Genomic DNA, 22,323 nt, shown 5'->3' on the forward strand with positions numbered 1-22,323 from the left:
GGGAACATTGACTTCTATCCTGGTTCTGGGAAGCCACCCTGATGGGGCTGCGTAGAGATGGGGATCCCACTGGGAAATGCATCATAGAAGCCCACACTTCGCTCCCAATGTCCTCGTAATAATTCCTCCTCTTTTGTAAGCCCTACTAGTCAAAAGAGAGGAATGGGGTGAGGAGAGTTTGATGGAAAGACCAGAAATGATTCCCAAGTTCTCAGTCCAGAGTCACAAGCAGACTTTCACAGGACAGAAATCCTGTCTTCAATGCCCCTTCTATTGCCAAACAATCTTTATTTCTTCTTTCCCCCTTGTTTCTCCCATAATAATAATAATAATAATGGAATTTATTAAGCACTTACTATGTGCAAAGCACTGTTCTAAGCACTGGGGAGGTTGGGTGGGGTGCAGGAGGGGGCGGATACGAGGAGGCCCAGACAAGGTCACCTTGGGCCTCCACCAAAATTGGGCGATGAGTTGCAGAGCTCAGGCGATGAGAAACAGAGCAAACTACTACCAGGAAAGACATGTGGGGAATTTATGTGCCTCTCTGATTTGTGGGTTTGACTCTCAGGTGGGGCTCCCAAGGCCTGCCTCCCGATGAGCTTTCTGTTCAGAACGGCATCCTCACCACCCGAGCCAGTCGCTTCCCTCTCTGCATTGACCCACAGCAGCAGGCGCTCAACTGGATCAAGAGGAAAGAGGAAAAGAACAACTTGAGGGTAAGGCTGGGTTCTTCTGGGATTCATTCGGGTCTTGGGGGCTCCGAATGACACAGGGCCACTGACGGGGGAGCATTTCACCTTTCAGCTGTACATGACCCTCCCACACATATTCCGGATGTTAAAATCCCTGTGGGTGACGCTCAAGATCTGGATTTGCAGTCTAGGAAATGCGCAGAAGATGAGATGCTGGGCCCCCACTCCCCAAAGTCCACACTCCTTTGCCCAACAAATTGATATCTTGTTTCCTCTCCGCTTCTAATGGGCAGATAGCCCTCCTCTTGTTCCCTTTTCACTGCACACTCCTATCACCGCACGCTCCTTTTCTTCCGTCGGTCAGTCACATTTATTGAGCGCTTACTGTGTGCAGAACACTGTACTAAGCACTTGGGAGAGTACAATGCAACAATAAACAGACATATTCCCTGCCCACAACGGGCTTACAATAATAATAATAATGGCATTTATTAAGCGCTTACTATGGGCAAAGCACTGTTCTAAGCGCTGGGGAGGTTACAAGGTGATCAGGTTGTCCCACATGGGGCTCACAGTCTTAATCCCCATTTTACAGATGAGGGAACTGAGGCCCAGAGAAGTGAAGTGATTTGCCCAAAGTCACACAGCTGACAAGTGGCAGAGCCGGGGTTTGAACCCATTACCTCTGACTGCAAAGCCTGGGCTCTTTCCACTGTGCAACACTGCTTCTCCAGTCTCTGTGGCTTCCTTCTTGGCTCCTTCCATGATCAGATCCCTCCACTCTTCCTTGTCTTTGGCGACGGGCAGCCCTCCCGGAATTCTTAACTCAAAAATCTGATTCTTCTGCTTTTCAGGTGGCTTCCTTTAATGATGCCGATTTTCTCAAGCAGTTGGAAATGGCCATAAAGTATGGCTCGCCTTTCTTGTTCCAAGATGTTGATGAATATATCGATCCTGTGATCGATAATGTCTTAGAAAAGAACATAAAGAATGCTCAGGGGCGGCAGTTTATCATTCTGGGGGACAAGGAAGTCGACTATGATTCGAATTTCAGACTCTACTTGAACACCAAACTGGCTAATCCCAAATACTCCCCGTCTGTATTTGGAAAAGCTATGGTTATCAACTACACTGGTAAGTACACCTGTATTTCCAGTTAAGGATAAGAAGCAGCATTGATTATTTAGTGGAGAGAGGAAGTCAGAGGATCTGGGTTCTCATCACTCTCTGCCATTTGCTTGCTATGTAACCCTGGGCAAATCACTTAACTTCTCTGGGCCTCAGTTACCTCGTCTGTAAACCGGGGATTAAATCCTGCTCTCTCCGATTTAGACCGAGTCCTGTGAAAGACAGGGGCAATGTCCAACTCCATAAACTTGTATTTACTCCAACTCTTACAACAGTGCTAGACACATAGTAAGGGCTTAAAAAATACCCCAAAAAGGTTGCCCTTATATATGAGACAGATATCACCAAACTTCTGAATCTTATATTTTAACCTCTACCCTATTTTGCTTTGCTCCATTGCTGAATTGCGCCAGATTAGCAGGATTTCAGAAATGAAACGAGATGATATATTATTGACAAGTGAGTGAGACATCTCCTAGGCATGTCTACTCCCTCTGCAAGTGGGTGGTCTACAGGAAGAGAGGGAAAATAATCTGTGTCATATATATTTTTATGTATTTTGAATACAAGTGTGTGTGGGGGGGGGGGGGGGGCATGTGTGTGTTTATGCTGCCATATATGCAAATGGATGATCTTTATACTAGAAGATTTCTACGGGTCGGTAAATCCAGTTTTCGATGGATCCATGGCCGTTTCAGGCACAAACATAGTCATTGCCATGTTTATTGGCACTGTTTCAATAGCTGAATCAATCAAAAGTATTTATTGGGTGCTTACTTTGTTCAATGTACTACATTAAGTGCTTGTGAGAGTACAATACAGCAGAGTTGGTGGACATGTTACCTTCCCATAGTGAGCCTGTGGCCTCGAGGATCATTTCTGTTTCCTCCTTTACCTGGGCATTAGAGGAGAACTGGAAGCCAGGAAAATCTTCTCTTCTCCCCACAGTCACTTTGAAAGGCCTGGAAGATCAGCTACTCAGTGTAATTGTGGCATTTGAAAGAAGAGAACTTGAGGAGCAAAGAGAACACCTTATCCAGGAAACGAGTGAAAATAAAAACCTGCTGAAAGATTTGGAAGACTCACTGCTCCGAGAGCTGGCCACATCCACGGGGAATATGTTGGATAACGTAGAGTTGGTGCATACCCTGGAGGAGACCAAGTCCAAAGCTACTGAGGTAAGGAGGCGTGATTTCACCCCCCAAAACTTGTACCAGTTCCATCGTGACAAGCGATTGTCGTTGGCCGTAATTGAATCTTAGCGTGGGTTCCCGGTCTTGGGATTCTCCTTGCCTTCAAGTTAAAGCTGAAACTTCTTTACTTTGAGAAGGAAAGCTCAATTAATATAGACTGTCCACATGCCCTCGGTCTGGAGGCGTTGGTCAAGACGGGGAAAAGGGGTAAAGGGAGGATGGGCTGGGGGTTAAACCTTTCTGAGTTGCCTTTCATTCATTCATTCAATCGTATTTATTGAGCACTTACTGTGTGCAGAGCACTGTACTAAGCGCTTGGGAAGTACAAGTTGGCAACATATAGAGATGGTCCCTACCCAACAGCGGGCTCACAGGCTAGAAGGGGGAGACAGAGAACAAAACAAAACATATTAACAAAATAAATAGAATAAATATGTACAAGTAAACTAAATAGAGTAATAAATACGTACAAACATATATACAGACTCCAAACCCGGGCTCTTTCCACCGAGCCACGCTGCTTCTCTACCAACAGCATTAAAGTGGCAACATCAATCAATCAATCAATCGTATTTATTGAGCGCTTACTGTGTGCAGAGCACTGTACGAAGCACTTGGGAGACAGTCCTTACCCAACAGTGGGCTCACAGTCTAAACGGGGGAGACAGAGAACAAAACCAAACATACTAACAAAATAAAATAAATAGAATAGATATGTTCAAGTAAAATAAACAGAGTAATAACTATGTACAGGCATTTATACATATATACAGGTGCTGTGGGGAAGGGAAGGTGGTAAGATGGGGGTCAAGCATGTGAACAAAATCAACAGAATAGTAAATAGGTACAAGTTAAACTTGAGAGCTGAAGGGGTAGGGTTGAGTGAATGATTGGGGCGAGGTGGGGGCCGGTTCAAAATCGAAGCAACAGTTTTCCCTTGACTACAAAACATTTGTGTAATTCACCCGTTGCAGGTGTCAGAGAAGCTGAACCTAGCCGAGAGTACCGCCATAGACATCGACAGACTGCGGGATGGCTACCGGCCTGCTGCCAAGAGGGGAGCCATCTTGTTTTTCGTTTTGTCCGAAATGGCGCTCGTCAATATGATGTACCAGTACTCCTTAGCCGCCTTCTTAGACGTCTTTTCTTTTTCACTTCGGAAATCGATGCCTGACTCCATTCTTCTAAAGCGGCTGAGAAACATCATGGACACTTTAACGTTTAATATATACAATTACGGCTGCACGGGTGAGTGAGACGGAGTGACATGGGGGTTATTTTTGGGTGGGATCTGAGGCCATTTGTTTGCTGATATACCCAGTTCTCCTGTACCACGGGAATTGCGTTCTGGCCAAGGGAAACTCGTGTTGTGGTGATTTGACACGTCTGCTGCCCAATGCATGCACTCATACGCACCTGTGCGTATGCACAGACCATTTCCACCAATGTTGTAACCTAATAATAATAATAGTAATGGCATTTATTAAGCGCTTACTATGAGCAAAGCACTGTTCTAAGCACTGGGGCGGTTACAAGGTGATCAGGTTGTTCCAAGGGGGCTCACAGTCTTAATTCCCATTTTCCAGATGAGGTAACTGAGGCCCAGAGAAGTGAAGTGACTTGCCCAAAGTCACACAGCTGACCAGTGGCGGAGTCGGCATTTGAACCCATGACCTCTGACTCCAAAGTCCATGCTCTTTCCATTGAGCCAGGCTGCATTCAGGCTACTTTGGTCAGACCATTACCCCAGTTCTCTAATAGCGTCCTGGCCAAACTGTGGAGTGAAAACACTTCAGAAAAAAATGAGTATAGAAAGTCCAATTGCCGATGAGGGATTTAGCCAAGGTACACAAGACATACCAGTAAGCCAAGGAATGATAATTGGGATAGATGCAATATAAGTAGATGGGATACAGCCCCTGTTTCACACAGGGCTCACGGTGGAGCCCGAACTGGTAAATGTAATCTGCATTTTATAGATGAAGTAGCTAAGGCATGGAAAAGCTAAATGATTTGCCCAAGGTCACACAGCAAGCAAGTGGCGGAGCTCGATTTAGAACCGATAGATTCTGTCAAGCGAGGAATTGTTTGAACATGGAAATATGATTTCACATTCCTTATTTTCCTTCCACACACTCTTCTCCTTACCTTCACTCTTCCTCCCATGGCCCCTTTGAGAGAAGCTAATGGGTGGGACCTGTTGTTTTATGAGAGGAGAAGATAGGAGTTCTACTAAAAATTCCCAGGAGCTTTGACAACAAAATAATAATAATTATGGAACTTTTGTTAAGCACTTACTATGTGCCAAGCACTGTTCTAAGCGCAGGGGTAGATACAAGTCAGGTTGGACACAGTCCCTGTCCCACATGGGGCTGACACTCAATCCCCATTTTACAGATGAGGGAACTGAGGCACAGAGAAGTGAAGTGACTTGCCCAAGGTCACACAGCAGACTTGTGGCAGAGCTGGGATTAGAACCCAGGCCCTTCTGACTCCCGGGCCCGTGATGTAACAAGAGGGACGAGATTAAGTGATTCGCTTGAGAATTTCATTTTTCCTCCGTGCCGGTCCAAATTTGGGTCCAAATGAGGACCATTTACCGATCGAACCCGATGTTCTCCCTCCAGGGCTGTTTGAGAGGCACAAGCTACTCTTCTCTTTTAATATGACTGTCAAGATAGAACAAGCAGATGGAAGAGTCCCCCAAGAAGAATTGGATTTCTTTCTGAAAGGTAACATAGAGATGCAGCCTGATCACCGCTGGTAATGGTATTTGTTAAGTTTTTATTACAGTGATGATTATGGTATTTGTTAAGTACCAGTGGAGTAGTATATTACCGTTCCTTCCAAGATCTGGGCTCAACAGATGTGAGAAGCCGTTATCAGTGGGACGTATCCGCCCTGATGGATGGGGGGTTTCTCCTTATCTTCCTGCACCGTGACTAGGAAACATTTCCCTGGAGAAGAGTAAGCAGAAGAAGCCTTTCCCCTGGCTGCCGGACCAAGGTTGGGAAGACATCATCCGGGCTAGTGAACTGTTTCCAGATGAATTTGGATCTCTTCCTGAAGACGTGGAGAAAAATGAAGAGGAATGGAAGGAGGTGAGCTTATAGATATACGTGTGTGTATACACAGACACAAACATACATATTCACGCAAGCAGTTTGGCACAGTGAATACAGCATGAGCCTGGGAATCAGAAGGTCATAGGTTTTAATCCCGACTCCGCCACTTGTCTGCTGTGTGACCTTGGGCAGGTCACTTCACTTCTCTGCACTTCAGTTACCTCATCTGTCAAATAGGGATTGAGACTGTGAGCCCCAGGTGGGACAGGGACTTTGTCCAACCCGATTTGCTTGTATCAACCCCAGCTCTTAGTACAGTGCCTGGAACATAGTAAGCACATAACAAACACCATAATTATTATTATTACTAAACACATATAAACAGTCCCTGTCCCACACAGGGTTCACGGTTTTAATCCCCATTTTAGAGATGAGGTCCCTGAGGCACAGAGAAGTTAAGTGACTTTCCGAAGGTCACACAGCAGACACCTGTACCTCTACCTCTCCCTTCCTTCCCATCCCATCTTCTGTCATCTCTCTCCTTTCTCTGCCCCCTTCCTTCCCCTCTCCCTCTTCACTCCTCCCTCTCCCTTTCTTCCCCCACCTTCCCCTTCCTTTATCTTCCCTCTCCCATCCTCGTTCCTTTTTCTGCATCCCTTCCCTCCCTCCCTTTCTTTTTCCTCCTGCTCGCTTTTCCTTCCTCTCCTTCCTTCCCTCCCAGTCCCTCTCCTGCTTTCTCCTTGATTATCTTGTCTCAACCCATAGCAAATACCATAATAATCATCATAATAAGAATTTAACAAATACCATACTCTTCATCCCTCCTTCTCTCTCCTTCCCCCGGTCTCTCTTTCTTTTTCCCTTTTCTGGTCCCCTTCCTCCCCCTTCTTTTTCCTCCTATTCCTTTTAATTTCCCCGTCTTCCTTCCCTTCCCTCTCCGTCTTTCCTCCCCCTTCTTTCTCCCTCTCTTCCTCCCCCTCCCCACTCCTCTCTCTCTCTCTCTTTCTCTCTCTCTCTCTCTCTCTCTCTCTCTCTCTCTCTCTCTCTCTCTCTCTCCCTCCCTCTTCACTCCTCCCTGTCCCTTTCTTCACCCACCTTCCCCTTCCTTTATCCTCCCTCTCCCATCCTCGTTCCTTTTTCTGCATCCCCTCCCTCTCTCCCTCCCTTTCTTTTTCCTCCTGCTCGCTTTTCCTTCCCCTCCTTCCTTCCCTCCCAGTCCCTCTCCTGCTTTCTCCTTGATTATCTTGTCTCAACCCATAGCAAATACCATGATCATCATCATAATAAGAATTTAACAAATACTGTACTCTTCATCCCTCCTTCTCTCTCCTTCTCCCGGTCTCTCTTTCTTTTTCCCTTTTCTGGTCCCCTCCCCCTTGTTTTTCCTCCTACTCCTTTTAATTTCCCATCTTCCTTCCCTCCCTCTCCGTCTTTCCTCCCCCTTCTTTCTCCCTCTCTTCCTCCCCCTCCCCACTCCTTCCTTTCCTCTCTCTCTCCCTCTTCACTCCTCCCTCTCCCTTTCTTCCCCCACCTTCCCCTTCCTTTATCCTCCCTCTCCCATCCTCGTTGCTTTTTCGGCATCCCCTTCCTCCCTTTCCTTTTCCTCCTGCTCGCTTTTCCTTCCTCTCCTTCCTTCCCTCCCAGTCCCTCTCCTGCTTTCTCCTTGATTGTCTTGTCTCAACCCATAGCAAATACCATAGTCATCATCATAATAAGAATTTAGCAAATACCATACTCTTCATCCCTCCTTCTCTCTCCTTCCCCCGGTCTCTCTTTCTTTTTCCCCTTTCTTGTCCCCTTCATCCCCCTTCTTTTTCCTCCTACTCCTTTTAATTTCCCCATCTTCCTTCCCTCCATCTCCGCCTTTCCTCCCCCTTCTTTCTCCCTCTCTTCCTCGCCCTCCCCACTCCTTCCTCTCTCTCTCTTTCTCTCTCTCTCTTCCTCTCTTCTCCCCTTCCCTTTCTAGTCCCCTTTCGGGCCAGACTAGGTACAGTGTTTCACCCTTCCCTTTCTGGTCCCCTTTAGACCAGTTGCTGTGTTGGCATTAGTTCCAAGGAGTAGAGAAGAAGGTTGCCTCACTTAATTCCCATCACACTGTAGCCTGGGGCCATCAGCCAATCAATCAACAATATTTATTGAAGAATTATTGTTTGCAGAGCACTGCAGTAAGCACTTGGGAGAGAACAATACAACAGAGTTAGTCCTTGACCACAACGAGCTTACGGTCTAGGGGGGAAGACAGACATCAGTATAAATCAGTAATTTGCAATCGAGGGTGACCTTTATTCGTTTAATTTGATTTTCTAAAATGAACTGAAGGTGCCCGGGCTCCCGGCCGGGCCAGGTCCATGTCTAAACCCGTCACTGGAATGACCCAAACCTTTATTTAAAACTTTGCCTGTCTTTGCTATGCTCATCCCTCCCCAGCTTCCTGTCCCTCCCTAGATTGCATTTGGATTTGCTCCCTTTATTCACCTCTCTCTCTCTCAGTCCCACATCTTAGCCCAGCAGAGAAGCAGTGTGGCTTAGCGGTTAGAGCATGGGCCTGTGTGTCAGAGGGACGTGGGCTCTCTTCCTGGCCCCGCCACTTGTCTGCTGTGTGATCTTGGTCAAGTCACTTCACTTCTCTGGGCCTCAGTTACCTCATCTGTAAAATGGAGATTAAGACTGGAAGCCTTATGTGGGACAGGGACTCTGTCCAACCCGATTTGCTTGTATTCCCACTCAGTGCTTAGTACAGTGCATGGCACACAGTAAGCGCTTAAGTGCTTAGAGAAGCAATGTGGCTCAGTGGAAAGAGCACGGGCTTTGGAGTCAGAGGTCATGGGTTCAAATCCCGACTCTGCCGATTGCCAGCTGTGTGACTTTGGGTAAGTCACTTCAGTTCTCTGGGCCTCAGTTCCCTAATCTGTAAAATGTGAGCCCCCCTTGGGACAACCTGATCACCTTGTAACTTCCCCAGCGCTTAGAACAGTGCTTTGCACATAGTAAGCACTTAATAAATGCTATTATTATTATTAACAAATACCACAGTTATTATTATTGATTATTCACCTATGCACACAACTGTAATTTATTCATATTGATGTCTGCCTCCCCCTTTAGACTATAAACTCATTGTGGACAGGGAATATGATTACCAACTCTATTATATTGTACTCTCCCAAGAGTTTATTACAGTGCACTGCACACAGTAAGTGCTCAATGAATACGATGGATCGACTAAGGGGTGCACAGCCAAGTGCATACTCGATGCAGAGGGGAGGGTGGGTAAGGGAAATAAAAGGCTTAGGAAGGGAAGGCCTCTTGGCTGGGGTGGGATTTTAGGAGGGTTTCAAAGGTGGGGAGAGTGGAGGGCTGTCGGATATGACTGAAGAGGAAAGTCATTCATTCAATTGTATTTATTGAGCGCTTACTGTGTGCAGAGCACTGTACTAAGCGCTTGGGAAGGACAAGTTGGCAACATATAGAGACGGTCCCTACCCGACAGTGGGCTCACAGTCTAGAAGGGGGAGACAGAGAACAAAACAAAACATATTAACAGAATAAAATAAATAGAATAAATATGTACAAGTAAAATAAATCAATAAATAGAGTAATAAATACGTACAAACATATACACATATATACAGGTATATATGAAGTATATATATATGGTATATATGTGTATACGTTTGTACGTATTTATTACTCTATTGATTTATTTTACTTGTACATATTTATTCTATGTATTTATTTATTTATTCTATTTATATATATTCTATATATATGAGGTATATATGGAAATGGTGATTGGGCACTGGGGACTCTGACCATACTGCTGGAAAATCATTTTCTCCTGGCTGAGGGCCCCGGGCCAACCACAACTGTCTCAGTCTTTTCCATTTCCACCCCAGGAGTAGTCCACGGCCCTGTCTGCACAGTGACAGCCGGGTGCTCCGATAGGAAGCGTCCCAGCGGAAAACGCCTTTCCTGACTCAAATCTGCGCCCAGGTCACCTTACCAAAAATCTCCCCCATCTCGATCCAATCAATCAATCAATCAATCGTATTTATTGAGCGCTTACTGTGTGCAGAGCACTGTACGAAGCGCTTGGGAAGTCCAAGTTGGCAACATATAGAGACAGTCCCTACCCAACAGTGGGCTCACAGTCTAAAAGAGTCCGGTCCAGTCCTGAGGGAGGATATAGACAAAGGGTCAGTGGCGGGATAGATGAGATGGAGGTAAAGAAAATGTTCCCAAGGTTTCCCCACTGTCCCTCCTTCCCGGCCTCCCTCCTCTGGCTGGACAAGTCCCCACCCCGAAACCCAAGTCTGCTTGGCTGTTTCTTCAGACGTGTCCCACTGCAAATATCTTTGTTCCCACGCTGTCAGACCAGACAGCCAGACAGACTGGGAGCCCACTGTTGGGTAGGGACCGTCTCTATATGTTGCCAACTTGTACTTCCCAAGTGCTTAGTACAGTGCTCTGCACACAGTAAGTGCTCAATAGATACAATTGAATGAATGAATTAATGAATGAACTGCTCGATACAGAGGGGAGGGTGGGTAAGGGAAATAAAAGGCTTAGGAAGGGAAGGGAATAAATACGATTGATTGATTGATTGACCAGGTGAATCTTGGAGAGTCCTCACCCCCTGGGACCCTCTCACCTTCACAGCGACCCTGCGATCAGTGTCCAAGCCCCCAGCCCATATGGACTCTCCCGGCTTCCCCTCGCCTAACTGATCCTACGGTGTCTCTTCCCAGTGGTATGACCTGGATTCCCTGGAGCAGTTCCCAACCCCTCTGGGTTACGACACCAATCTCACGGATTTCCAGAAGCTGCTCATTCTGCGGTGTTTCCGGGTGGACCGGGTTTATCGAGCCGTGACCGACTACGTTACCGTGACGATGGGGGAGAAGTAAGTGGGAAGAATTTGAAAATAATAATACTGGCATTTGTTAAGCGCTTACTGTGTGCAAAGCACTGTTCTAAGCACTGGGGAGGATACAAGGTGATCAGGTTGTCCCACGGGGGGCTCACAGTCTTAATCCCCATTTTACAGATGAGATCACTGAGGCACAGAGAAGTTAAGTGACTTGCCCAAAGTCACACAGCTGACAGTTGGCAGAGCCGGGATTTGAACCCATGACCTCTGACTCCCAAGCCCGGGCTCTTTCCACTGAGCCACGCTGCTTCTCATAATCATCATCAATCGTATTAATTGAGCGCTTACTATGTGCAGAGCACTGTACTAAGCGCTTGGGAAGTACAAATGACATTCTTGTAAAGAATGGGGACAGGCCATGTCCGGTGGGCAGGGGTTAATGGCGCTTGACAGTGTGGTCCAGTGGGTAGAGCACGGGCCTGCGACTCAGAAGGACCTGGATTCTAATTCTGCTCCACCATTTGCTTTGTGATCTTGGGCAAGTCACAACTTTTCTGTGCCTCAGTTACCTCATCTGTTAAATGGGGATTAAGACTGTGAACCTCATGTGGGGCATGGACTGTGTCCAACCCAATTCGCCTGTATCTTAGTGCTCAGTACAGTGCCTGGCACATAGTCAGAGCTTAACAAATATCATTAAAAAAATGGGGGGTTAGGTGATGCTCAGTAAATACTAGTGATGATGAGGGGGATCTTTCTTGCTTGCCCGAAGAAGTGGCAGGCTGTAACTCTCAACATCATCATCCTCAGAGAAGCAGCGTGGCTCGGTGGAAAGAGCACGGGCTTGGGAGTCAGAGGTCATGGGTTCTAATCCTGGCTCCACCACTTGTCAGCTGTGTGACCTTGGGCAAGTCATTTCACTTCTCTGTGCCTCAGTTACCTCATCTGTAAAATGGGGATGAAGACTGTGAGCCCCATGTGGGACAACCCGCTTACCTTGTATCCTCCCCAGTGCTTAGAACGGTGATTTGCACATAGTAAGCGCTTGACAAATGCCATCATTATTATTATTATCCTTGTCAGCATCATTTGTCAAACTTCCTGGAGTGTAGGCCCTGAACTAGCTGTTTGGGGAAATCATACAACAGAAGAAAAGGACTAGATCCCCACCCATTCATTTATTCATTCAATCGTATTTATTGAGCACTTACTGTGTGCAGAGCACTGTACTAAGCGCTCAGTCGTATTTATTGAGTGCTTACTGTGTGCAGAGCACTGTACCAAGTGCTTGGGAAGAACAAGTTGGCAACATATAGAGATGGTCCCTATCCAACAGCGGGCTCACAGTCTAGAAGGGGGAGACAGGCAACAAAACAAAACATATTAACAAAATAAAATTAATAGAATAGTAAATATGTACAAGTAAAATAAATAGAGTAATAAATCTGTACCAACATCTATACAGGTGCTGTGGGGAGGGGAAGGAGGGAGGGCAGGGGGGATGGGGAGGGAGAGGAAGGGGAGAGGAAGGAGGGGGCTCAGTCTGGGATAGGGGCTTACAGTCTGATGGGAATCAGATCAATCAATCAATCAATCAATCGTATTTATTGAGCACTTACTGTGTGCAGAGCACTGTACTAAGCGCTTGGGAAGTACAAGTTGGCAACATATAGAGACAGTCCCTGCTTTCCATTGGCCAATCCGACAGCATTATCAAAAGACGTCATGGGTCAGGCTTGATTTAGAGGTCTTCGAAAGAACTAATTCTTCATTAAAGTAAAATCTTACAAGATAAGCCATCTGGGCTTCTTCGAAATAAACCCTGCTCTTTGCGTCTCTTACTCCAACTCTTCAGCAACATGGCTGAATTGTCAAGTGGTCCTTAGGTCCACTATGAGAAGCAGCGTGGCTCAGTGGAAAGGAGCCCGGGCTTTGGAGTCAGGGGTCATGGGTTCAAATCCCTGCTCTGCCAATTGTCAGCTGTGTGACTTTGGGCAAGTCACTTCACTTCTCTGGGCCTCAGTTGCCTCATCTGGGAAATGGGGATTAAGACTGTGAGCCTCACGTGGGACACCTGATCACCTTGTAACCTCCCCAGCGCTTAGAACAGTGCTTTGCACATAGTAAGCGCTTAATAAATGCCATCGTTATTATTATTATTAGGTCGAAGGAATTGCTGTCTGTCAATTCTCCCACACAGGTATCGTTTCAGGATGATCAGCCGTTGTAAATGAGAGACAAAGATCTAATTCTAGCTCTGCCACTCAGTCAATCAATCGTATTTATTGAGCGCTTACTGTGTGCAGAGCACCGTACTAAGCACTTGGGAAGTACAAGCTGGCAAAATAAAATTAATAGAATAGATAAGTAAAAGTAAAATAAATAAATAAATAAACAAATAAATAAATAAATAAATAAATAAAGCACTCGCCTGCTGTGTGACCCTGGGCAAGTCACTTAATTTCTCTATGCCTCAGTTTCCTCATCTGTCAAATGGGGGTTCGCTACCGACTCTCCCTCCCACTCAGACTGCGAGCCCTGCGTGGGATAGAGACCTGATTAAGGATTGGGACTTTCTGGTTGGCTTTCCCCTCTAGGTACGTCCAGCCTCCGATGATAAGCTTCGAAGCGATTTTTGAACAGAGCACGCCGACCTCGCCCATCGTTTTCATTCTGAGTCCGGGCTCGGACCCTGCGAGCGACCTTATGAAGTTAGCCGATAGAACGGGCTTTGGAGGGAATCGGCTCAAATTCCTTGCGATGGGACAAGGACAAGAGAAGGTGCTGGGGTTGCTCCGAGCCAGGGGTTGGGGAGGGGTAGTGGACTGCGACCCATGGAGTGGAGGCCCCGCGTCCTCAAGCCATGGCACAGTCCCAGAGGGAGGTGGTCCCATTTTCCTGCTGTTTGTCTGTAAGTTCGGGTCATCGTCAGGGAGTTTCACAGTATTTTCATAGCACCTCCCGAATCTTAATACTATTCATTCATTCATTCAATCGTATTTATTGAGCGCTTACTGCGGGCAGAGCACTGGACTAAGCGCTTGGAAAGTACAATTCGGTAACACGTAGAGACAGTTCCTACCCAACAACGGCTCACAGTCTAGAAGGGGGGAGACAGACAACAAAACAAAACAAGTAGACAGGCATCAATAGCATCAAGATAGATAGGATGATAGATATATGCACATCATTAATAAAATAAATAGAATAATAAATATGTACAAGTATACACAAGTTATAATAATGGCATTTATTAAGTGCTTACTATATGCAAAGCACTGTTCTAAGCGCTGGGGAGGTTACAAGGTGATCAGGTTGTCCCACGTGGGGCCCACAGTCTTCATCCTCATTTTACAGATGGAAGGAACTGAGGCACAGAGAAGTGAAGTGACTTGCCCAAAGTCACACAACTGGCAAGTGGTGGAGCCGGGATTTGAACCCATGACCTCTGACTCCAAAGTCCGGGCTCATTCCACTGAGCCACACTGCTTCCCCTTCCTCTCCATACAGACTGCTACCACGGTGATCCAAGCGCTTGTCATTTCCCGCCTTGACTCCTCGCTGACCTCCCTGCCTTCTGTCTCTCTTTCATTCATTCAATCACTCTATTTATTTTACTTGTACATATTTATTCTATTTATTTTATTTTGTTAATATGTTTTGTTTTGTTCTTTGTCACCCCCTTCTAGACTGTGAGCCCACTGTTGGGTAGGGACTGTCTCTATATGGTGCCAACTTGGACTTCCCAAGCGCTAAGTACAGTGCTGTGCACACAGTAAGCGCTCAATAAATATGATTGAATTCATCCATCCATCATTCTTTCATTCAGTCGTATTTATTCATTCATTCATTCATTGAATCGTATTTATTGAGCACTTACTGTGTGCAGAGCACTGTACTAAGCTCTTGGAAAGTACAATTTGGCAACAGAGACAATCCCTACCCAACAACGGGCTCACAGTCTAGAAGGGGGAGACAGACAACAAAACAAAACAAGTAGACAGGCATCAAGTAGACCCCCTCCAGTCCATACTTCACTCTTCTGCCTGGAACATTTTTCTAAAAAGAGCATTCAGTCCGTGTTTCCCCAGTGAGCCCACTGTTGGGTAGGGACTGTCTCTATATGTTTCCAATTTGTACTTCCCAAGCGCTTAGTACAGTGCTCTGCACATAGTAAGCGCTCAATAAATACGATTGATTGATTGATTGATCCAATGGTTGCCCAGCCATGTCCTCATCAAACAGGAGCACTTTACCATTGGCGTTAAGCCACTCAATCAGCATTCCCCTTTCTGCTTACCCTCGTTCCTCTCCCACTCCAACCCAAACCACACACTTCAATCCTCTAATATCATCAATCAATCAATCAATCAATCAATCGTATTTATTGAGCGCTTACTGTGTGCAGAGCACTGTAGTAAGCGCTTGGGAAGTACAAGTTGGCAACATATAGAGACGGTCCCTACCCAACAGTGGGCTCACAGTCTAGAAGGGGGAGACAGAGAACAAAACCAAACATATTAACAAAATAAAATAAATAGAATACATATGTACAAGTAAAATAAATAAATAAATAAATAGAGTCATAAATATGTACAAACATATATACATATTATACAGGTGCTGTGGGGAAGGGAAGGAGGTAAGATGGGGGAGATGGAGAGGGGGACGAGGGGGAGAGGAAGGAAGGGGCTCAGTCTGGGAAGGCCTCCTGGAGGAGGTGAGCTCTCAGTTATCGTGCCTTGATGACGTCTTTCTGGCCGTTGACTCCTTGCTCACATCCTCCCTCCTACCTGGGACGCTCCCCACTCATATTTGACAGACTTCCACTATCCCCAACTTCCAAGTCCCACTGAAATCATTTGACTTCCAAGAAACCTTCCCTGATCACCCCCATCCTTTCCTTATCCTATTCTCCTTCCCTTCCGAGAGGCTTAAACTCTCTAACACTTTGATACCCTACTCCCCAGCCCCAAAGCACTTATCAATCAGTCAGTTGTATTTATCGAGCACTTACCGTGTGCAGAGCACTGAACTACGCTTCGGAAAATACAATAGAGCAGAGTTGGTAGTCGTGATCCCTGTCCAGGAGGAGCTTACAGTCTACGGGGGAGGCAAAGAGTAAAATATATTAGGGATACGGGTAATAGAGGATGGGGAAATAGTAAAATATAAGAATATTTTCATAAGTATTCTGCCGAGCGCGGCTCAGTGGAAAGAGCACGGGCTTTGGAGTAAGAGGTCATGGGTTCAAATTCCGGCTCCGCCAATTGTCAGCTGGGTGACTATGGGCAAGTCACTTAACTTCTCTGTGTCTGTTACCTCATCTGTTAAATGGGGATTAAGATTGTGAGCCCCCTGTGGGACAGCCTGATCACCTCGTAACCTCCCCAGCGCTTAGAACAGTGCTTTGCACATAGTAAGCGCTTAATAAATGTCATCATTATTATTATCATTATGGGGGAGAAAAATATTAAAATGTATTAGGGATACAGGTAATAGAGGATGGGGAAATAGTAAAATATAAGAATATTTTCATAAGTATTCTGCTGAGCGTGGCTCAGTGGAAAGAGCACGGGCTTTGGAGTAGGAGGTCATGGGTTCAAATGCCGACTCCACCAACTGTCAGCTGTGTGACTTTGGGCAAGTGACTTAACTTCTCTGTGCCTCAGTTACCTCATCTGTAAAATGGGGATTAAGACTGTGAGCCCCCCGTGGGACAACCTGATCACCTCGTAACCTCCCCAGCACTTAGAACAGTGCTTTGCACATAGTAAGCGCTTAATAAATGCCATTATTATTATTTTTATTATTAATTAAGTTTTTAAGGGGTACCCAGTCAAGTTCATCTGTTCTTTGTTGTACTTTCTCAAGCACTTAATACAGTGCACTGCACATAGTAATCACTCAGTAATTACCGTGGATTGATTGAGTTTCACCCTGGGAGCCAATTTCTTCCCAGGGTTTTCTCCGGCCTCCACCAGCAGCTCCCGGGCTGAGTGTTCCTGTCAGCATTGGTGGTTCAGCGGTGGAATTCTTGCCTGCCATGTGGGAAGCCTGGATTCAGTTCCCTATTTTTTAGAGAAGCAGCATGACTTAGTGGATAGAGCACAGGCTTGGGAGTCAGGAGGACCTGGATTCTAACCCTGGCTCCTCCATGTGTCTGTGTGACCTTGGGCAAGTCACTTAACTTCTCTGGGCCTCAGTTCCCTCGTCGATAAAATGGGGATTAATACTGTGAGCCCAAAGTGGGTCAGGGATTGTGTCTAACCCAATTATCTTGCAGCGCTTAGTGCCTGGCACGTAGTAAGCCCTTAACAAAAATTGCAATTATTGTTTAGGGATACACAACCCAAGGTAGGGGCCCATCCGGACTGGAAGTTGTATTTGCAAACTGTCCTTTGTGTGTCCTCCCCACCCCGGTCCCTGCAGGTGGCCCTTCACCTGCTGGAGACGGCGGTGGCCCGGGGACAGTGGCTGATGCTACAGAATTGCCATCTTCTGGTGAAATGGTTGAAGGAGCTGGAGAAATCCCTGGAGATGATCACGAAACCCCACCCAGACTTTCGTCTGTGGCTCACTACCGACCCTACCAAGGGCTTCCCTATCGGGATACTTCAGCAGTCTTTAAAGGTACGTACGGTGGCCAGGGGACCTGCCAGGCCTATTCGCAGCTGCCCGGGAATTGCGAGCAGCTTGTCGGCCCCACCGACGGGGAGGAAGATGAGGTGGTCAAGGCTGTCCATCCCCTCGCCCCCTTCTACCTCACCTCCCTTCTCTCCTTCTCCAGCCCAGCCTGCACCCTCCGCTCCTCTGCCATCACTAACCTCCTCACTGTACCTCATTCTCGCCTGTCCCGCCGTCGACCCCCGGCCCAATGCCCTCCCTCCCCACATCCGCCAAGCTCGTTCTCTTCCTCCCTTCAAAGCCCTACTGAAAGCTCACCTCCTCCAAGAGGCCTTCCCAGACTGAGCCCCCTTTTTCCCCTCCTCCTCCCCATCCCCCCCGCCCTACCTCCTTCCCCTCCCCACAGTACCTGCATAGATGTTTGTACAGATTTATTACCCTATTTATTTTACATGTACATATTTACTATTCTATTTATTTTGTTAATGATGTGCATTGAGCTTTAATTCTATTTATTCTGACGACTTGACACCTGTCCACATGTTTTGTTGTGTTGTCTGTCTCCCTCTTCTAGACTGTGAGCCCGTTGTTGGGTAGGGACCGTCTCTAGATGTTGTCAACTGGTACTTCCCAAGCGCTTAGTACAGTGCTCTGCACACAGTAAGCGCTCAATAAATACGATTGAATGAATGAATGAATGCAGAGAAGGAGACCAGGCGACAGCAGCTGAGCATCCAGGTTATTTGTTATCCCTGTCCTCAGACTACCTCTGCGGGCTCTGCCAATCATCATCAATTGTATTTATTGAGCGCTTACTGTGTGCAGAGCACTGTACTAAGCCCTTGAGAAGTACAAGTTGGCAACATATAGAGACAGTCCCTACCCAATAGTGGGCTCACAGTCTAAAAGGCTCACAGTCTAAAAAAATCAATCGAGGGTATTTATTGAGCACCTTCTGGATACGGGGCACTGTGCTAAGCACTTGGGAGAGGACGACAGAAGTAAGAGATGAGGTCCTCGCCCTCAATCAGTTTATAGATAATGAGTTATTCGGGTGGGCCGGCTGTGAACCTGCACCCTCGGAGTCCTGCTTTTCCGGGTCAAGGAGAAATCCTTGCGTATATTTGATGAACGTGCATGGAAATTGCTTGATTTGTAAGAGCAGTGATGACCCCTGCCTCACTGGGCCCTGTCTTTAGGGGAGGCACAGTCACCCTCTCTCCCACTCCAAAAAGTCAGGCTGGAGCTGTTCTGCTCCTCTGAAGGTTCCTCAGAAAATGTGACGGATTCTAATTCCAGCTCTGCCACTCGCCTGCTGTGGGCAAGTCACTTAATTTCTCTGTGCCTCTTTTTCCCCATCTGTAATAATAATAATAATGATGGCATTTGTTAAGCGCTTACTAAATGCAAAGCACTGTTTTAAGCACTGGGGAGGATACAAGGTGATCAGGTTGTCCCACGGAGGGCTCACAGTCTTAATCCCCATTTTACAGATGAGGGAACTAAGGCCCAGAGAATAATAATAATAATAATAATGGCATTTATTAAGCACTTACTATGTGCAAAGCACTGTTCTAATCACTAGGGAAGTTGCAAGGTGATCAGGTTGTCCCACGGGGGGCTCACAGTCTTCATCCCCATTTTACAGATGAGGTAACTGAGGCCCAGAGAAGTGAAGTGACTTGCCCAAAGTCACACAGCTGGCAAGTGGCGGAGCCGGGATTTGAACTCATGACCTCTGATTCCAAAGCCCAGGCTTTTTCCACTGAGCCATGCTGTGCTTACTAAGTGCAAAGCACTGTTCTAAGCATGGGGGAGGATGCAAGGTGATCAGGTTGTCCCACGGGGGGTTCACAGTCTTAATCCCCATTTTACAGATGAGGGAACTAAGGCCCAGAGAATAATAATAATAATAATAATAATGGCATTTATTAAGCACTTACTATGTGCAAAGCACTGTTCTAAGTGCTGGGGAGGTTACAAGGTGATCAGGTTGTCCCACGGCGGGCTGGCTCACAGACTTAATCCCCATTTTACAGATGAGGTAACAGGCCCGGAGAAGTTAAGTGACTTGCCCAAAGTCACACAGCTGACAAGTGGCAGAGCCGGGATTTGAACTCATAACCTCTGACTCCAAAACCCGTGCTCTTTCCACTGAGCCATGCTGCTTCTCTGAAGTGAAGTGACTCCTTCCATTGAGCCACACTGCTCCCCTGTCAAATGGGAAGCAGCATGACTCAGTGGAAAGAGCCCGGCCTTTGGAGTCAGAGGTCATGGGTTCAAATCCTGCCTCCGCCACTTGTCAGCTGTGTGAGTTTGGGCAAAGTCAATTCACTTCTCTGTGCCTCAGTTACCTCATCTGTAAAATGGGGATGAAGACTGTGAGCCCCATGTGGGACAACCTGATCACCTTGTATCCCCCCCAGCGCTTAGACCAGTGCTTTGCGCATAGTAAGCGCTTAACAAATACCAAAAATAAAAAATAAAAAATGGGGATTCGATACCTACTCTTCCTCCCTCTTAGACTGTGAGCCCTGTGTGGGGTAGAGAACTGATTAGCTTGTATATATATATCTCAGTGCTTAAGACACATAGTGAGCACTTAACAATTACCATTATTATTATTATTCTTTAGAACTTTTTGTGGCGATTTGGCATCAAAAGCTAAAAAACAGTGTGTCGGGTTCACAGACAGGATGGGATTGAATCCTTGAGGGGGCTTTCTGATTGACTCAGTATTTGCCCTCATTTACAGTCCTTTTCTGGGCCTGCTGCCAGTGTGCCTGGGCTCTGAGGACTGAGGGGCAGCGGGAGGGAGTACGGGGGGACTGCGGAGCTGGGAAAGCGCCTCTATCCCTGTCAGACAGGGGTGCGTATACTTGGTGATACCCCGGGGAGATCCAGGCTCCTGCCGCAGACTGGGAAATCGGACTGCGGTGCAGTGTGGCATTCCACAACCCTTGGCTTTTCAGCAGGTTGCACCCCCAGTAATGGTGGCTGGGGGTTCGGTCTGAGCCTTGCCCTCTGGGCCTTTGGGACTGAAATCAGAATTTCACCCCCAAAAAGTCTTGTTCCCAACTAGGCCTGCCCCAGGCAGACACATTTCCTGGGCCTTTAGCAGGAGTCATGAGGTGATGAGGGTACTGTCCAACCAGCAATCCCGGGTGTGGGGTGAGAGATAATTCCAGAAACTCTTCTACTGATCCCGTTGCTCAAAATGCATGGAAAGGGAGGGGGGTGGGATATTTGTGTTTGTGTTTTGAAGAAGAAAAAGCATGAGCACACTTGGCCTTTTGTTTGAGATGATGACATCACTGGGGGTTCGCAGATGAAATCAGTTCATCTGAAAACTGAGGGATGCGGTAATAACAATGGAGGGTCGTGGCGTGCTGGAAGAGTAGAAAAGGGAAATTGCTTTGGTGGTGTGTCCGAACCCAGGCGGTGGACATTAAGCCGGATGGATGTTCATTCTTTCATGACTGAAGCTGTCATGGAGCCACCTTGTCTACTGTTTGGGGCCTGAGTTCCTGTACTCCCCTCTCCACCGGCAGGTTGTCACGGAGGCCCCTAATGGCCTGAAACTGAACATGAGGGCTACGTATTTCAAGATCACCCACGATGTACTGGAGCAATGTCCTCACCCTGCGTACAAGTCCCTGGTCTATGTCCTGGCATTTTTCCACGCTGTGGTGCAGGAGAGGCGGAAGTTTGGCAAGATTGGCTGGAACGTGCCTTATGACTTCAATGAGTCAGATTTCCAGGTGAAAACAGGGCTGAGCTTCCTTCACCCACTTAGGAAGCGCCTTCCTTTCCCCCGCTGGTCTTATTCCCCGTATGATGCTCTTTGGCCTCAGTCCTTCAAGGTGGGATGCATTTTGGGCCAATCCCACCCACTCCCCTGCTGTCAGAAGGAGTCAAAATAGCGATTACCTTAGGAGGCTTAGTGTGGAACCTCCCACAGGTTGCCATGTGAGCCCACTGCTGGGTAGGGACTGTCTCTATATGTTACCAACTTGTACTTCCCAAGCGCTTAGTACAGTGCTCTGCACACAGTAAGTGCTCAATAAATACGATTGATGATGATGATGATGATGATATACCTGATCGCTACGGTGGCCATTCATCTGGCTTTGAACCACTGGCCTGTTCTCTGCCTCATGTGAACCCGGCACCAGTTGCCTTTATATTTGCTCTCTTAGTTTCCAGAATCCAGCCTCCCTTCACAGGCGGCACCACCCGTGTCCACAGGGACCTGGGTCTACTGGGATGCCCCCGCGGGAATGCTCAAGGTTTGGGTGGATCCGGGGTAATCCCGCAAAACGGCGGCTATGACACTGTCAAATTTTAGCACCTGCCCGGTGGACCATAAGTGACGTCAAGCCCGACCTCCTCACTGCACCTCGTTCTGGCCTGTCCCGCCGTCGACCCCCGGCCCACGTCCTCCCCCCGTCCTGGAATGCCCTCCCTCCACACAGCCGCCAAACTAGCTCTCTTCCTCCCTTCAAAGCCCTACTGAGAGCTCACCTCTTCCAAGAGGCCTTCCCAGACTGAGCCCCCTTTTTTCCTCTCCTCTTCCCCACCCCCCCGGCCCTACCTCCTTCCCCTCCCCACAGCACCTGTATAGATGTTTGTACAGATTTATTACTCTATTCATTTTACTTGTACATATTTACTATTCTATTTATTTTGTTAATGATGTGCGTCTAGCTTTAATTCTGTTTGTTCTGACGATTGACACCTGTCCACGT

General features: G+C 47.1%; 1 protein-coding gene across 2 annotated transcripts in view; it reads left to right on the plus strand.

Annotated features, from left to right (window-relative positions):
* Positions 1–22,323, plus strand: part of DNAH10 (dynein axonemal heavy chain 10) — a 185,923-nt gene that overhangs the window by 153,164 nt on the left and 10,436 nt on the right. For both annotated transcript variants that reach the window (XM_038762289.1, XM_038762288.1), the window contains 10 exons: positions 569–716; positions 1,547–1,826; positions 2,769–2,998; positions 3,988–4,261; positions 5,641–5,745; positions 5,960–6,114; positions 10,827–10,981; positions 13,546–13,729; positions 17,381–17,581; positions 21,127–21,336. In XM_038762289.1, the coding sequence (XP_038618217.1) occupies positions 569–716; positions 1,547–1,826; positions 2,769–2,998; positions 3,988–4,261; positions 5,641–5,745; positions 5,960–6,114; positions 10,827–10,981; positions 13,546–13,729; positions 17,381–17,581; positions 21,127–21,336 (1,942 nt within the window). The remainder of the gene's footprint in view (positions 1–568; positions 717–1,546; positions 1,827–2,768; positions 2,999–3,987; positions 4,262–5,640; positions 5,746–5,959; positions 6,115–10,826; positions 10,982–13,545; positions 13,730–17,380; positions 17,582–21,126; positions 21,337–22,323) is intronic.

Source organism: Tachyglossus aculeatus, chromosome 21 (assembly GCF_015852505.1).
Source record: "Tachyglossus aculeatus isolate mTacAcu1 chromosome 21, mTacAcu1.pri, whole genome shotgun sequence".
NCBI lineage: Eukaryota > Metazoa > Chordata > Mammalia > Monotremata > Tachyglossidae > Tachyglossus > Tachyglossus aculeatus.